Raw genomic sequence first — 17,769 nt, 5'->3', positions numbered from 1 at the left:
AAAAGTCACTTTTAGGGTTGAGCCGATCTTGAGATGACCTCCGATCTCGATCCCGCTGGAAAAGATCGGGTCGGAATTCCGATTGCGATCGTGAAATTTACTTAAATTTATTTAAATCCGATCTTTTCCGATCCCGATCGCTCAAACCTAATTACTATGCATCATGGAGGTCTGACCTCTAGGACCTCTAACTATCCAAAAAAATAAAAGGGCACCAGCATTGTTTTTCTCTGTGCAGTGACTAGGTGGCCTGGAGGGGGCAGTGCTAAAACACTGGGGGTCCTCAAGGTTGGACCTCCATGATCTTACATCACTTTCAAGCATCTGATGACAATGTCTTGGTGCCAGGTACCACAGGACACCTTCAGAAGGTTTTTGGAATCTAAACCTCGATGAGTAAGGCCTGGTTCACATCTGCGCTCAGGATTCTGTTCGGAGAGAGTGTGCTTGGGGACCCCTGAACAGTAACCTATACGCATTAAAAAGCGGTTATTTGGGAAACCCACGTACCCCATAGATTATAATGGGGCCCGTATGGTTTCCACTCGGTTTCCGCACGAAACATGTAGAGAGAAAAGCAGACTCTCTGATCAGAAACCCGAACACAGATGTGAACCGGACCTCAGAGGGGGAGCAGTATTAGGCAGGTCCTCATTTTCGGATAATCATATTTATATATAACGCGGCCTCTTCTCACTTTGTCATTGTGTTAATATGTACATTATAAATTTCTGTTGGCCAGCACATCATTACCGCGCTCCATGGCCGCCCTGATGGGATAGCACAACAATAGATGATATCCTACATGGTTAAGAAGCCATGCTTAATTTTCATATGAGATGCAATGAGCCTTAACATTTTGCCATTACTACAGGGTGCAAATTATTTAACACAATGACTCCTGTAGCCCTGTCTATTGTAAGTGAACCCTGACAAATGTGTGACATATAATGCTGTGTAAGACTGTAGTATGGGATATAAGGAATAACAGCGGGCGTTGTAGAAATCGGATCCGGCTAATGGCGGCCGCCATGTGGAATGGAGGGAATGGTAGGAGCTATGGTGGACTTCCTATAGAGAGAGCTGACTTGCTTGGTGTGGGGACAATGTAATATATGATGATATAGCTATGTATATATGGCTCCTTGCTGTATACTGATGAAACAACTGCATTGTGATTTGGATATCAAACATTAAGGCCACAGTATGAAACTATTAGGCATACGGGATATAATATCTGTCTATATGAATGATGTTTCTGTGTCACCTTAGCACAGCCATGTTATCTTTCTCCATAGTGTTCTTGCCTAGCTCTGAAAAATTATTTTATCATGGGCTGATACCAGCGGCATTCTGGTATAGTACATGTATAGGAAGCAAATGGGCCCCTGAGCATAGGGACGTCACTAAAAACGGGATTCAGTGGTCTCGACTTCTAGCAGAATGGTGGCTGTTGTCGTAAAAGTGTGTTAAGGGTTAACATATTGTGTTATAATATTAATTACTGGGGCATCTTTACTACTTACCAAGCAAAGCGCTCAATGAACGATGGACAAATCTAATGACTTTGGAAAGATCAGATAGCTAAGGAATAGAGGTGTCACAATGTTCACCCAATCGCAGATATTGGAAGAACCAATGGTTGACCATGTCAGATATCAACATTCAAGATCCCTTACTGTAAATGGAGATAAGTCACCATCAGAGGTATCTGGTAACAGCTTATTTCTGGGCCAGTCGAGCATGCATGTGCAAGGCAATCTTACGCTAGGGTCACACCATATGGATACCCAAACGACAGTGAGCCCATTTACTTAAAAAGTGGATACCCACAGACACCATCGGACCAACCAGACTTCATCAGGTTTTATATTGAAACCGGCAGAGTGAAAAGTCCTTGTGTAGAATTTTTCTCTCTGATGGTTTTAGACAGAATCTGCAGCAGAGTCTCCAACACAGATGCGAACCTAAATATATATATGGGAAGAATATGCAAATCTGACTTCCATGATGTAATTAGGAAGCCAGTGCCTCAGGCATGCACACCAATAGAGGGTGCTGACTGAGAATGTGCAAGTCTGTCTTCCATGATGTAATTAGGAAGACAGAGCCTCAGTCAAGCAAACCAATAGAGGGCGCTCCCTTTAATTCCTAATTACATCATGGAAGATAGACTTGCACATTCTCAGTGAGCGCCCTCTATTGGTGTACATGCCTGAAGCACTACATCATGGAAGTCAGATTTGCATATTCTTCCCATGTTCCTTTGCACAGTGGAGCTCTCATGGCTTAATAAGACTCCACACACCTATATGGTGGTCTCTCCCTATGGAGTGACGATATCCCCTCAATCCTAAATAAATAAATAAATATATATATATATATATATATATATATATATAGTGATAACCTGATCTTAGGATAGGTCACCAATATGTGATTGATGGGGTATGACACCCAGGACCGTCGCCGATTAGCTGGTTTCGAGTGAGCGCTGAAAATCAAACACAGCGCCATACATATCATAGTGGGTGGAGCTGCCGCTGTACCATGTGACCAATGAACGTGACATCATCAGGACAGGGACGACTGCAATACTCATGCACACCACGGTTTATTCAAAAAGCTGATCCATGGGGGTCCCCGTTTTCATAAGAACTGATCATCCATCTATACGACCCGAAAAACGTGTTACCATATAACCTATCAACAAGGAATAAGCGCGTATTCACATCAAATTTGTTAGATCTTTTTATCAAATCGGATGCAAAAAATGGACACAAAATCACAGTATACGCAGGGGCCACACGGTGGCTCAGTGGTTAGCACTGCAGCCCTGCAGCGCTGGAGTCCTGGTGTTCAAATCCCGCCAAGGGCATAAAACCATCTGCAAGGAGTTTGTATGTTCTCCCCGTGTTTGCATGGATTTCCATCCCATATTCCAAAAAAGACATAATGATAGGGAAAAATGTACATTGTGATCTCTGTGTGGGGCTCCCAATCTACATTAAAAAAAAAAAAAATCACAGTACACCATATTTTTGTTTCCGACAGAAACACATCCATTTTTCTTTCCATTGATCTCTACGTAGAGGGAACGGTGACCCATTCGCATTAAATGGGTTTGCCAAAACTTAAAGTGAAGGCGCCCCAACGACTAAAATCGGATACAACTGCAAGGTAAGTCCAAGGGTTCCTTAACCGAAAAACGACTGGTAAAGTTGGAGTTTTTGGACAGTCCCATCATTCCTCAGTCCTGCGGCATGTGCTATCAGCCAGCGTCGATTATCAAAGGTCCCCGCTCATAATAACTCTTCCACGGCTTCCTGTTAATAACGCTTCCCGGCGAATTCGATTACGGCATTGTAACATGATCAGATAGAAAAAGCAAGGCGTCATGTTAAGCTCTTTGTCACCCCACAAAGGTATGGTTTAAAGGTTGCCAGGCAACAGGACAATAGCCGGAGATGAACATACGTTTCAAAGATGGAACGTGAAAAGAAAATTAGAGTAGAAAACATCGACGGCTTTACAACATTCAATATACGGTACGGCTATGTTCTGCGCTGCCTGCCGCTGAGAGCGCGGCGTATAGAAATATAGAAAAGTGGAGACAAAGCTTAGTGGGATTTTATGATGGCAGATGCGAACGGCGAATGTATTTTATATCACTGCGTAGTAGATTACTGGCGCCATAGAATAACACGATGGTGGAGAGCCATAAATATACAATATAGGCATAAGATCATCTTTACATAGGCGACATTACAAGGATTGTCCCTTCACAACATCTCCTGTCCATAGATCCTATTAGTGTATATGGATATTAGTGTCATAGAACGCCGAGGACTTCCACTATTGAAAAGAATGGAGTAGCGCCCCACTACGACTCCATCCATAATGGCGGATATAACTCCTCCATTCTCCTGATCGGTGCGGGTCTGAGTGGTCGGACCTTTACCAATCTGCAAATGGTTCCCTATGACTTGTTAAGATTAGAGATGAGCAAACAGTAAAATGTTCGAGATCCGATATTCGTTTCGAGTAGCCCCTCAATATTCGACTACTCGAATCGAATATCGAACCCTATTATAGTCTATGGGGGGAAAAATGCTCATTTCAGGGGTAGGCAACTTTCGATCAAATTATACTTACCAAGTCCACGAGTGAGGGTCGGGCTGGATCCTCCGAGAAGTCTTCTCCTTGCAGCGTTCCTGCAGCGTCTTCCGGCTCTGAATTCACTCTGCTAGGCATCGGGCCTGGGCAGAGCCAACTGCGCATGCCTGCACTACAAGAAAATGGCCGCTTACAGTCAAAGTGGCCATTTTCTTGTAGTGCGGGCATGCACAGTCGGCTCTGCCCAGGCCCGATGCCTGGCAGAGTGAATTCAGAGCCAGAAGACGCCGCAGGGACGCTGCACGGAGAAGACTTCTAAAGGTAGGAGAAGAACCAGTGTTGATTGGCCGACTGTATAGCATTCGGCCATTCAATGCTGGTTCTGCATCGAACTTTTCCATTCGAATAGCGAGTGGTACTCGATCGAGTATGAGTATTTAGAATACCGTAGTACATAATACCTACTCGATCGAGTACTACTCGCTCATCTCTAGTTAAGATGGGAATATATCTTTTACCGTTCTGCAGAAGGAAGCAAGTGTCTCTCTAGTGCCACCTATAGGTAGCTTCCCCTAGCTATAGGGCTAATTTGCATATTTTTCCAGAATGCATTGCCTGTGAGTAAAGATGAGTGAACCCTTTTGTGTTCAAGACTTTTATAAGACTCTGGCACAAAACTTTTTGGGTTCAGTATCCAACAGTGGTGGCCCATGGGTGATATGGTTTAATAAATAACAATGACACTCACCTTCTCTCACCTCTCCTGGGCCTCCCCCCGTATCTTCAGGTCTCTTCCGGCCACTCCTATGACATCACACACGCAATGTGGACCCATAACATCCTAATAAGTGGCCAGCAGAGCCACGAAGATGCCGGGATACCCACACCAGATGCCACCAGGGAGCCCAGGAGAAGAGATGCATGGCACAATTTTAATTTTACTACACCCCCATGGCCTCAACCTATTATACTCTTCAGTCCTGTGAATATAATAAAAACAGCACCGAGCGGATCCTCGTGTATTACCACTGGTAGGGGCTGAAGGTAAAAGACAATTGGTTTCTCACCTAGCGGGTTGTGAGGAAGTCACAACAATCCTTTCGGCGTGTAACGCTCACTGTAACAATGAGAGTACTGGGCAGCCACTAGAAAACGCCATTGGGATATCTGGAACATGTGATGAAGTGGACCAGCTTCCTTGGAGGAATCAGCAAGAATAAACAGGATCACACTCCTGACACACCGTGGAGGAGAATATGCACTTGATAAACGGCCTATTGCTGGCCCGAAATGCGTTGTGATAATAAAAGGTGTTCCACGTTATCTTGGGTGAGCGCTGTTTTTTCTTTCCGATTCCTTCAAGGAAGCTGGTCCACTTCATCACACGTGAGTATAATAAGAGTACTTTCAGTTAAGTCCAAAGCGAAATTGGAGCGAGAGCCTTGTGAGTATTAGTGAAACCAATCTCACGAGATTCGCTCATCTCTACCTGTACAGCTGACCAGTCCGAGGTCGATACACGATCATAGGATAGGCCAGACAACACCAACTGCATCTCCTCAAGAAAAAACAGCGCCCCCCAGTGTTAGACTCCAGTGTGATAATTCATTCTTCCTTCTACTTTTTTAATCTTACAACCTTACCGAAAAGTCTCTTAGGACCTACAGACATAAAATGGGCACGAAATGATCCCATAAAAGCACCAGTATTCCTTTATATGACCGATCCCCTGATTTACATGCGTGACCGCATTCTCATGGATTTGCTTACTAGCATTTCTATAACCTCTACAGAGATTAATCTCAATCAATATCCTCGTCTGGAGTCATTCTTATTCTTACCCCGTCCATGGTAGCATTTTTTAGATGTTCCAGGATCAGCCACACGCAGAGTACACGGAGTGATGTATGACCTGTACAATGAGGATTACAGACTGTGCAGAGCAATATGTGACATGACTGGGAACCATCGGTACGTAGTATAGTCAGTAAAAACCATGGAGGAAGTCAATGATAAAGAGTACGAGTACGGAAAGGGAAGACGTCCACCAAAGCATCTCAAGATTACATTAATTCTAAAAATGGAAGTGGTCTTGACCGGGATATTCCCATGTCATTAAGTCACTGAAATTGAATTAACATGTAACAAAACATCCCACCCAACGGAAAAAACAAACTGGACGCACACACCAAAGTACGATGGGATAAAGCGGCCACAACAGCCAATTTATTGATTAATTACACATATCATGAACAACAACACTTTATTAGAGGAAGGTCGAGCAGGGTCAGCATAGTAAAAAATGGGCAGTCCGTCCGCAATCTCCCAGCCGCAACGCGCCGACACGGGATAGGACAAAACCTGGTACTGCCTTGTACTCCATCTTAAACATTAATAACTTTATTATCGTGCTAAACAAAGACATGGCAGAGGTACCCTTCACCATGGGTCCCCCATATTGTACACCGGAACTCGGAATTACAGCATGCCCTGCCTGACCTTCCCACCGCCGGCTGTCGTGACAGAAATGACGGTTGACCTGAAAAAGAAAGAAAAAACAACAAGACACCAAAACAAGACCCCAGGGTACAAGAAAGAAAAAACGCCAAAGAGGGAGGGAGGGAGGGAAAGTTCCAGGTGAGGAGTGAACAAGGGGCTGGGAAGGGACAAACACTAAATAGCCCCCCTTATGGTAAACAAACCCACCCCTGACCGGCCACTAACCCCAAACAAACCCACTCCCGCCAAAATATTAACCCCTGTAGCAAAACCTATACCTGCATGACTTGCAAAATCCCTGTCATGCGGGCCTATGCTGAATGCTCCAGCTCCGGCCCTTCCTTGACCGGGATATTCCCATGTCATTAAGTCACTGAAATTGAATTAACATGTAACAAAACATCCCACCCAACGGAAAAAACAAACTGGACGCACACACCAAAGTACGATGGGATAAAGCGGCCACAACAGCCAATTTATTGATTAATTACACATATCATGAACAACAACACTTTATTAGAGGAAGGTCGAGCAGGGTCAGCATAGTAAAAAATGGGCAGTCCGTCCGCAATCTCCCAGCCGCAACGCGCCGACACGGGATAGGACAAAACCTGGTACTGCCTTGTACTCCATCTTAAACATTAATAACTTTATTATCGTGCTAAACAAAGACATGGCAGAGGTACCCTTCACCATGGGTCCCCCATATTGTACACCGGAACTCGGAATTACAGCATGCCCTGCCTGACCTTCCCACCGCCAACACTATCATGTGTGATCCCTTACACATGATAGTCCGCCCAAACGCGCAGAGCTTTTTCGACACCCTCCTGCAAGGCTAAGATCCAAATGTCATACCCCACATCATTGAGGTGAACCCCATCTCGACTCAAGTGGCCGCTGTGTGGAACTTCTAAATCCTTATGGCGAACAACTATACCCCCATTGCGAGCCACAAAGGCCGAAACAGAGGTGTTAACTTTTCGCCTGGCCTTATTCAATTTAACAACAGATCGCGCATGGCGCCAAGACAATCTTGCGACTATTTCGGACCACACTATCACGACACCCGGGTACATGGACCATATGCGAAGCAGATCATATTTAATATCTCTGATGAGCTCACGGGAGGAACGAACGCCAAGATCATTACCGCCCGTATGAATCACCAGGACGTTTGGGGGTCGATCCATCAGGGAATGAAAATGCAAAATAGGTAACAATGCTTGCCACAACATGCCCCTCCTACCTATCCATCTCACTACAGCTTGCGTACGGGGAAAACCCAGTTGCCTACCATTAGGCCTAACTGCGGCTCTGAGGGCTCCCCAATGCACATAAGAGTGCCCCACTATCCAGACCAGGCACGGGGCAGCATCTGAAAGAAAATGCAGTAAAAAGGAACAAGAGTAATACAACAGAAATAATAGGCAACCGAAATACTAAAAACAAACAAATCAATCTGCAGAAGCAGACGGGGGGCAGGTCTGCAGCAAATGAGGACGAATGTACAGGCGATAGCGTGTAGAAGCCCAACGGCCAATGCGCATGACCGCAGCTTCCGGCAATCCGCATCTGGCGGCCTCAGTGGCCGCTCCAATGCGAAAAGAATGAGTATTATATTGATCAGGCGACATGCCTAAACTGCTCAAGACTTTACGAAAAAGTGCAACAAATTGAAAGCGAGAAAGGGCTTTACCCGACTCGTGAATCAAAAAGGCCCCGCCGAAGGCGGGCCGCATGGACAAAAAACCTCTTAACCGAAGCAACTGGACAAGAAGAGGCACAAGGGACAGGGAACAAACGGACGATGACACCTCTACCCTCCTGATCCGTTTTGCTACGCGAGATCTGACAAGAGACGGCATCCCCGTCCACCGAAACGTGAGACCACAACAAACCATCATGAGCTAGGGTAGAAGAACTGACCAATTCACTAATACGAAATGCCCCAAAAAATGCTAAAGAAAACGCGACCCCAAACAACTGAGCTTCGTAAACATCCCTACATACAACCAACAGTTTTGAAAAAATGGCTTCCAGCAAATCAAAAGACACCGGGCGCCTCGCGTCCGGGGGGTGCGAGGAACGTCTGAAACCCACAAGAGCCCGTCGGACCAAGAAATGCTTGGTGGTATCGGGCAAGCCAAAAAATTTTAGCCAAAAAGAGAGCGCCGACAGGCTCCTGCAAGCGACAGACTTCGACCTACCCTGAGAAAAAGAAGAACCCAGCCATGAAAGTACTAATGAAACCGGGGCACCCGAGTAACAGTCATGCCCTACCGTACTGCAAACACACGACCACTCTTGCCAGATCCGGGAATAGGCATTCCACGTGGACGGACAAAGGGAGCGACCCACCAAGGTCAGGGCTGTCCGAACGCCAGATCCCAGAGGTGACCCGGGCAAGGGATTCCATGAAGTTCTGCCTCCGGTGCCAAGGCCCGAAAACGATCCCACTGAAAGCGAGAAAGAGCGTCAGCGATAGAATTAGTCACCCCTGGAACATGACGAGCGGACAGCCAAACATTAAAAGATAAACAAGTAAGGACCAAGTGACGAACAAGACGAATGACAGGAGGAGAAGAAGCAGTTAAATGGTTCAACACATTCACCACGGAGAGATTGTCGCACCAAAAACGAACACGCCTATTGCAAAACAATGGACCCCAAACTTCTACTGCAGCGACAATAGGAAAGAGTTCGAGTAATGTGAGGTTACGGGTAAAACCGGCCTGTTTCCAAGAAATGGGCCACTCGTCAGCAAACCATTGACCCTGAAAATAAGCTCCAAAGCCAAGACTGCCAGAGGCGTCGGTATGTAAAGAAAGGTCAACATTGTCACACCAGTCTTCTTGCCACACTGACTTGCCATTGAACTGAGCGAGAAAGGAAGACCAAACCCGCAAATCAGACCGGTGTTCGGCCGTAATCCTCACGAAATGGGCAGGGCTAGAAATTCCCGCCGTCGCTTGCGCCAAGCGCCGACAAAATATTCTCCCCATAGGGATGATGCGACATGCGAAATTAAGCTTACCGAGGACAGACTGCAATTGGCGCAACCGAACTTTCCTGTAAGCTACCAACTGATCCACCTCCTTGCGTAACACCTCAACCTTATCCATAGGCAATCTACATTCCATAGCAATGGAATCGATCTCTATGCCCAGGAATTTAAGGTTGGTGGTCGGTCCCTCCGTCTTTTCAGGAGACAGAGGTATGCCAAAACGGCGGGCTACGTGCTGTAATGTAGAAAGAAGGACCGAGCACACCTGAGAACCTGCCGGACCAATACACAAAAAATCGTCTAGGTAATGTAAAACAGAGTGTAACTTGGACTCCTCCCTGACGACCCACTCAACAAATGTGGCAAAACGCTCAAAATAAGAACACGATATTGCGCAACCCATCGGGAGGCACCTATCTACATAGTAAGAGCCCTCCCAATGGAAACCCAGTAAAAATAAACTGTCAGGGTGAATAGGAAGGAGGCGAAATGCAGATTCCACGTCCGCTTTGGCCATAAGGGCCCCAGGACCGCAGCGTCTCACCCAATCCACCGCCCTGTCAAATGACACATATGACACAGAGCACAACTCCTCGTCAATACCGTCATTAACGGACAATCCCTTAGGGAACGACAGGTGGTGGATCAGGCGAAATCTATTCGCCTCCTTCTTGGGAACGACACCTAAAGGCGAAATATGAAGATTCCGGAAAGGAGGAACAGCAAAGGGCCCTGCAATCCGACCAAGTGACAGCTCTTTATCTAGCTTCTCAGACACCACTTCAGGACGCATGCGAGCCGACTTCAGATTACGATAACATGGTACAGAAAACGGAACCTCAGAGGGGATGACAAAACCGTCCCTAAACCCGTCCAACAAAAACTGAGCCGTGCATCGATCAGGATAACTATTTAGATAGGGAAGCATCGGGTCTAGCTGAACCGGTGTCATCCCTTTTCGTAACGGCATCAGACTGCTTTGCTCTAAGTTTTTTAAAACAGTGTGACCCTGCATGCGATCCCCCACAATGAGAGCATTCGTGTTTAAAGCGGCAGGTGCTGCCGAACCGGCACTGACCTTCATTGAATTGCCAACAATAACCGGGACGTTGCACAGCGGAGGACGCCTGTCCCGAAGAAGGCACCCCTGCACCGGATCGAAATGGCTGAGGCGGTAACCTGGCAGCCACCATGAGACTCATCCACAAATTAATGTCTTTGTGATCCCACCGGATTGAAGGCCGGACCGCCTTCCTCTGACGAAACTGCTCGTCATATCGAATCCATGCGGTCCCGCCATAAACCCGGTAGGCCTCACCTATAGATTCCTCATAGCAGAATAAAGCCGAACAGTGCTGAGGGGCCTTCTCACCTATGATACTGGCCAATATGTGAAATGCCTGTAACCAATTTGCGAAAGTACGCGGTATCAAGCGATACCGGCGTCTTTCTTCCTCCTCTTTCTTGGACTCAGTGAGTTTGACTCTGTCTAAATTGAACTTCTCAAGAGGCAAAAGAGAAAATATCTCCACATATTCATCCTTCCATATCCTCTCTCTAACCTCCAGCTTAACATGCGCCCCTAAGGGGCCACTGAAACAAAGGTAGATCTCGCCCTTCGCTGCATCATCTAATCTGACCGGATCAACCGCCACCTCACCCTGCGACGTCCCCGCCGTCTCAGCGCCAGCAACAATCGGCACAAGAGGCGAAGGTGCAGGAACAGCCGCAGGAGGAGGGGCCGGGGCCGGAGTAACCCAAGCAGAAGCAGGAGATGGAGAACTAACTGTTGGTACATAACTATCAATAAACTGCCTCACACTAGCAAATAGGGTAGACAAAGGGTCCGGGGAGGGGGAATAATTAGCTGAAGGGCAAGAAGGGTTCAGGGAGGGGAGAAGCCCTGACCGCAAAGAAAGAAGGGGGTGGTGTGACTCACCAGGCTGGCTCCGGTGGAGCGCCGAGGCAGCCGCAGCTCCGGATTCGTCTGGAACGTGGCCCAAATCCCGGTAGTCGACCTCATCATCAGAGGAGGAAGGAGGAGACCTGGTGTGATGATGGTGGGAGGCACGGCGGCCGCCGCGGACAGGTCTGTGAAGATCTGGCTCCTGGAGCGTGGCCGTAGTGGACCGCTGTGGGTGACGATGCTGAAGCTCAGATGCCGGATCCTGATGGGCAGCAGGCAGTGTAGAGGAGCGCTGGTCAGCTGGCACTGGGGACAATGCAGGCCGAGACTCCGCCCCCCGTGGGCGAGCCGCTGCACGAGATTTCTTTGCAGCCCTTCTCTTAATCCTTTGGCTTGGGCCTGCAGAGGGTCGGGATGTGGAGGGAGAGCGCTCTGGAAGGCGGAGCTCGCGATCCTGAGGCTCCGCCTCCGTAGCCATGGCGTCAGATCGGCGTCTTCCGGTGGGCGGGGCCAGAATTGCAGAAGGCCCGGCTGCATCGCGAGATCCCGACGCAGCCGCTGACGTCACCACGCCGGGAGTAGGAGGGGCTGAAGCAGCTAGGCCGGAGACCACCGCGGAGGTAGGGGAGCCATGGCGCCGTGCGGATGGATTCCGCCGGCTCCGCACTGTCTCACCTCGGGAGGTCTGCGCATCGGAGACAGCTGCAGGAGGCGGCGGGTCCCTTGAGGGGCTCCGGGCACGGCGCCGACGCTTCGGAGAGGCAGATGGGCTGAGGCGCTGCGGCGGTCGTGACGGCCTGGCGGGTCTGGATGAAGCAGCCGGAGGGGGCACCGCTGGAGGGGACGAGACATCAGGAGGTGAATCAGGCAAGGCCGCTATCAAAGTGCTGCGCAGCCAAGCCGCTCCATGAAGGGCAGAGAGACGCCGGATGGAGTCCTGCAGGATTTGTTCGTCCGACATGACAGCGCTGGGGAAAGTTCCAGGTGAGGAGTGAACAAGGGGCTGGGAAGGGACAAACACTAAATAGCCCCCCTTATGGTAAACAAACCCACCCCTGACCGGCCACTAACCCCAAACAAACCCACTCCCGCCAAAATATTAACCCCTGTAGCAAAACCTATACCTGCATGACTTGCAAAATCCCTGTCATGCGGGCCTATGCTGAATGCTCCAGCTCCGGCCCTTCCTTTGGTTTTACTACTTTTTGGACTGTTCCTATTTTTGACATTCAGAGTAAGACACTAGGATAGGCTATAAAAACCAGATCAATATGGGACCGACACTCAGCCCCCAGACCGATCAGCTGTACAGAACCACTTCCAGCACCCACCCTGTAAACAATACAGGGCCGAAAGCATGAAAGCTCTGCTGTACAGCGGGCCTGGCGCCTTCACTGCATCTCAGCTATTACTGACGTCAATGGGAACTAAGCTGTAGGCGCCAGGGGCTTTTACCATTTTTTGCATCTAGCCCCATGTTGTATACTGGACGGGTACCAGAAGTGGCTCCATACAGCTGATCAGTCCGAGAGTCGGTACAAAATCAGTCGATCATAAGCCCAGACAACCCCGTTAAAGGTTGAATAGTCTAGGAGATGGTCGAGGCCGTTTCCGAGAGGGGCAACACGAGAGGTCCCAACTCCTGTTATTTCCAGACAGTTCTAAAGGGCACATTACATAGGATGTACTGATATCTACACCAGTGATTTCCATGGTTCTGCCCTGCTATAGGAGCAAAACAACGAAAATAATGGAAGTGCACGACACACACAACTATGATGGGATCTTATGGGTTTCATCCGGTCTAAAATTTTACTAGATAAAACAGCCAAGAACTGCATTATTTTGTCCAACATTTTTGATAGAATCTGCAAAGGAGGCAGCTAATAGTCTAAGACCTCATTCACATCTGCGTCGGTAATCCGTTCAAGGGAGTCGGCATGGGGAAACCCCCTTCCCCCCCAAATGGACTACCGAACGCATTGGCAAGCAGTGTACAGTGAAAGCACACGGACTCCATAGACTATAATGGGGTCCGTGTGCTTTCCGCATGGTCTACACATGGAACATTCGGACAGTAAAGTAGTTCACGATCTATTTTCCTGTCTGCACAACTCATGTGGAGACTGTGCGGAAAGTACATAGACCACATTATAGTCTATGGGGTCCGTGTGCTTTCACTGTACAACGGGGTCTACAATGGGGTCTATGTACTTTCCGCAAAGTCTCCGCACGAGTCATGCGGACAGGAAAGTAGATCGTGAACTACTTTACTGTCCAAATGTTCCATGTGGAGACTGTGCGGAAAGCACACGGACCCCATTATAGTCTATGGGGTCCGTGTGCTTTCACTGTACACCGCTTGCCAATGCGTTCGGTAGTCCGTTCGAACACGGCCTTAGACTCCATTCACATGGGCATTAATCTTGATGAACGTGGTTCAGGTATTATATTAATAAAAAAAATATCTGTTATGGATGCCACCCTTTATGTCCCGTGCACACGATGTAACACAGTGCTCATTCTGACACGTAAACTCGTGTCACAGTCAGCGCTTCAAAACAGAATCCCATTGACTTCAATGGGTTCCGTTTAACGCGCGTAACACATTGAAATCAATGGGTTAAAAAGCCTCCCATTGATCTCAATGTGTAGCGTGCGTAAGGCGGAACCCATTGAAGTCAATGGGATTCTGTTTTGAAGCGCTGACACAAGTTACATCGTGTGCGCAGGCCCTTAGGAAAGCTGTGTGCCAAAAAATACCAGAAGACCCCGCAGACTTATAATGGAGTGACTTTGTTTTTTGTCCATGTTCTGCTATTTTTCTTCTTCCTTTTTTTTTCCATAAAAATGGGTAACGTTGAAGACCACAGTGTTCTTACTGTCAAAAATGCCGGAAACCTTGACAAACTGGCAAAAACACCAGTGTGGACAGGGCCAAAAATGACTATAACTAAAGAACCGATTATAGTTTTTTCCTTCATGTTGTTCATTCTTAAGGACTGCGCCGAAGAAACCAATTGTAAAAAAAAAGCGTAAAGCCGTAGAAATCTACAGAAAAATGTATTGTTTTTACCTTTATCTAACAGGTACATAGAAGGTTGCATTATTTAGATGGAAATAGGATTGAATTTCTCTCCTCTCTGATCATAAAAGCTTTTTGAACATCGGAAGTGACAGTGACAGTGACAGTGTAGACGCCTGTTACGACCCTGTCATTATCGTATAATATATGCCAACCTGAAGACTCAAAAAGACAGAGGGCAAACTCAAAGCAAAGCAACTAAAAAGCCTGTTTACTAAAAGACTATAAAAGACGATATAAACAGGGCTGAACGTGATCCTCTGCCTGCCCGGAACCGTCAAGTCATAGAATCGTTTGTTTGTACATTATGGATACAATTCTGAGCAACTTTTCAAAAAGTTCTACCTTGAAAGCAGTGGTGTAACTAAAATCTTGTGGGCACGGGTGTAATCTTTTGCCTGGGGCCCCCTACCTCATTGCTATGGCGAATTCGTGATCGTTACGGGTGCTAAGGAGTTTAATCCACCTTAGTGTGGTTCGGGGAATCTGTGGGTCTCCTTGGCTTATGGGCCAGATGGAAGCTGAAATATTAATACTGATGCCAGTGCTTATGGACCCCCTAAGGCTTATGGACCCTTAAAGTTATACCCCTTCTTCTAAGAGTTTTCTGGGAGTTACATGATTCTGATTTATCCTGGTATCATTAATACAATGGCAGGGGTCTGATATCTTGGGAACCCCACAGATCGGTTGTTGGAAGCGCATCCAGATGAGTGGCCATTGGTATCACTTTGGTCTCTTTTAGAGATGGGTCAATGGTCTTGTCACAAGCTGAGTTTATCCCAAATTGTTATGTTTTTTTTTTTTTACGAAACCGAACAATCGGGGAGTCATCTTGAATGAACTAATATGGCCATCATGAAATGCATTGTGGTAAATTATTATACCCAAGAATGGAGGCTCAGTGGAGGTTTTGGCGCTCTCCTGGTGACGTCACAACCATGGAAGCTGAACTCTATTAGGAGGACCAAAAGAGATAGTGGAAGGTGAGTAAAAATGTTTGAAGACCTCCCAATATTGTACCTTTTTTGTTGCAAATTTTCTTGCGCTTTTTGAGCCAAAGCCAGGAGTGGATTGAGCAGAAGGTAGAAATATAAGAACTTCCTATAGATTTCCAACTCCTTTTGTACCCATTCTTGACTTTGGCTCAAAAGAAAACATAAAAATAAAAAAAACCTGCACCAAAAAAACTGCATTTCTGCAACGTGGGGTCTTAGCCTTATGGTGGTTTCACCATAATATATGCCATGAATCTATGCAGGTAAAATATGAAGCATATACTAGCACCAAGAATAAGAGATCCAAAGCCCTGGTGGACCAGACAATGGAGAGCAAACAACGTGAACCTACCATACTAAAACCTTTACCCAAACCTTTTAAGTCTCAAACTTTCAAAAATAAAAACTCTTTGACTAGAACACCATGACCGTACATTGACATCTTTAACTTGCAGTAAGATCATCGGGCTGCCATAACTAGGGTTGAGTGATCGGCATCAGAAAAGATCGGATCCCGATCGATCAAGTAAATTTCACGATCGCGATCAGGTTCCGATCCCACCTAAAAAGATCGGGATTGGAATTCATATCCTGATCGCTCAACCCACTTACCTGCACAGAACCGCTGCCGCTCCCTGGAGCTCCGGGTCGTTGTTCTCTGTCCTCTCCTCTCTTTCATACACCGGCAAAGCGCCGTGTGCGCCTCTGCCTCCCTAGGCTAGTGTTACTGATGCTGGAAGAAGGCGGGAGACATGAGGGAGGGGTAACAGGAGCGTTGCACTCACGTCTCCCCGCGCTGTACCCGCCCACACTCTCCTAAGCCACAACAAGCCCCGCCTTCTCCCAGCATCAGTCACACTAGCCTAGGGAGGCGGGGGCACCCGGAGCTCTGGGGAGTGGCGTACACACCAGGAGGGGAGGCAGCAGCGGTTCTGTGCAGGTAAGTGGGGGGGACTAAGTAGCCGGTGGATTTTTTAATCACTACACAGCGTGGAGTCCAAAAATTGAAGCCTTCAATATGATTTTCGATCATCAAAAAATCCCATTGGCTTGCATTGGGATTGGAATTGGGATCGGGATCAGGTTCGTATGGAAAATGATCGGAAATCGGATTTTAAAAACGATCCTGAAATATCAAGATCGGCTCAACCCTAGCCATGTAGCAAAGTAGAACTTGACGTTTAACCTGTTACACTCCATACCATGAGCAGAAGTACTAAAATAATTTCTATATGCTAATGTCCATGGGAGACGTCTCCATCCAGAGAGGATTTCTCAATGAACCGAGTCTTGACATTCTTATAAGGGACATAAACATTGTGTCCACTGAAGGTCACCTACAGCTACTTTTTACTGCTCAATAACTATAAAATAAAGATCAATTTTTAGGACAAGATCCGCCACAAAGGAAGATGTCAACCAAACAAGAAAAAATTGCAAGCCAAGTGCTGTATTTGTTATATGCTATCAACTATCGATCCGAGCCAGTCATTCCAGCGAAATAGTAAAAAGTGCAAGACCATCCAAACGGCATAAAAATGTCGGCATAAGCAAAGTTTTCAGATAATTCAGCAAATATTGACATGACAACTTTCCGTAAAGACTTTCATTACGATACAAGACGAGCGGGTTGAATAAATGTGTGGCAAAAAACAAAGCGAGGGACATCTTGAGGTTCGTTGTACGGTCTTGGTGGCTTCAGACTATTTTGGATATTGAACACAGAAATTCAAGGAAAGGCCGATACTGTGATTATTGCTTACCTGGCATTCTTTAGTGTTCTCCACAGTGAAGTTAAACCAGACACGAAATCGAGGATTACAGGTATCCGGCCTGATGAAGAGGTCATACTCAAATTCCGAGATATAGTCCACCCTGCCGAGATTACCTAGTCCAAGAGAATGGACAGTAGTAAAGTAGTGTCCACTAGATGACAAACAGGAAAAGCAAATACAATGGTATAAACCTTTTTTTTTAGAAACCGTTTTTTTCCCAAAAAAGCTGCACCAAATCTGTACTCAGGTTGAATGTAGTACTGCAGGTCAGTGTCATCCAGTTCAATGCACAACCAATGGTGTGTGGCGCTGTTTTTAGAGGAGAGCAACCACATTTTTGTAATATAATGTACGTGCTACAAAATCGACCCCTTGTTAGTATC

The 17,769-nt window shown here is 46.9% G+C and overlaps 1 protein-coding gene across 1 annotated transcript in view; it reads right to left on the bottom strand.

Moving 5' to 3' along the window:
- AGBL4 (AGBL carboxypeptidase 4) overlaps positions 1 to 17,769 on the bottom strand; it is a 966,914-nt gene that overhangs the window by 824,661 nt on the left and 124,484 nt on the right. The window contains exon 3 of the mRNA XM_075286245.1: positions 17,375 to 17,499. Within this exon, the coding sequence (XP_075142346.1) occupies positions 17,375 to 17,499 (125 nt within the window). The remainder of the gene's footprint in view (positions 1 to 17,374; positions 17,500 to 17,769) is intronic.

This window comes from Leptodactylus fuscus, chromosome 9 (genome assembly GCF_031893055.1).
Source record: "Leptodactylus fuscus isolate aLepFus1 chromosome 9, aLepFus1.hap2, whole genome shotgun sequence".
NCBI classification, from domain to species: domain Eukaryota; kingdom Metazoa; phylum Chordata; class Amphibia; order Anura; family Leptodactylidae; genus Leptodactylus; species Leptodactylus fuscus.
This window is presented reverse-complemented; position numbering and strand designations above follow the sequence as displayed.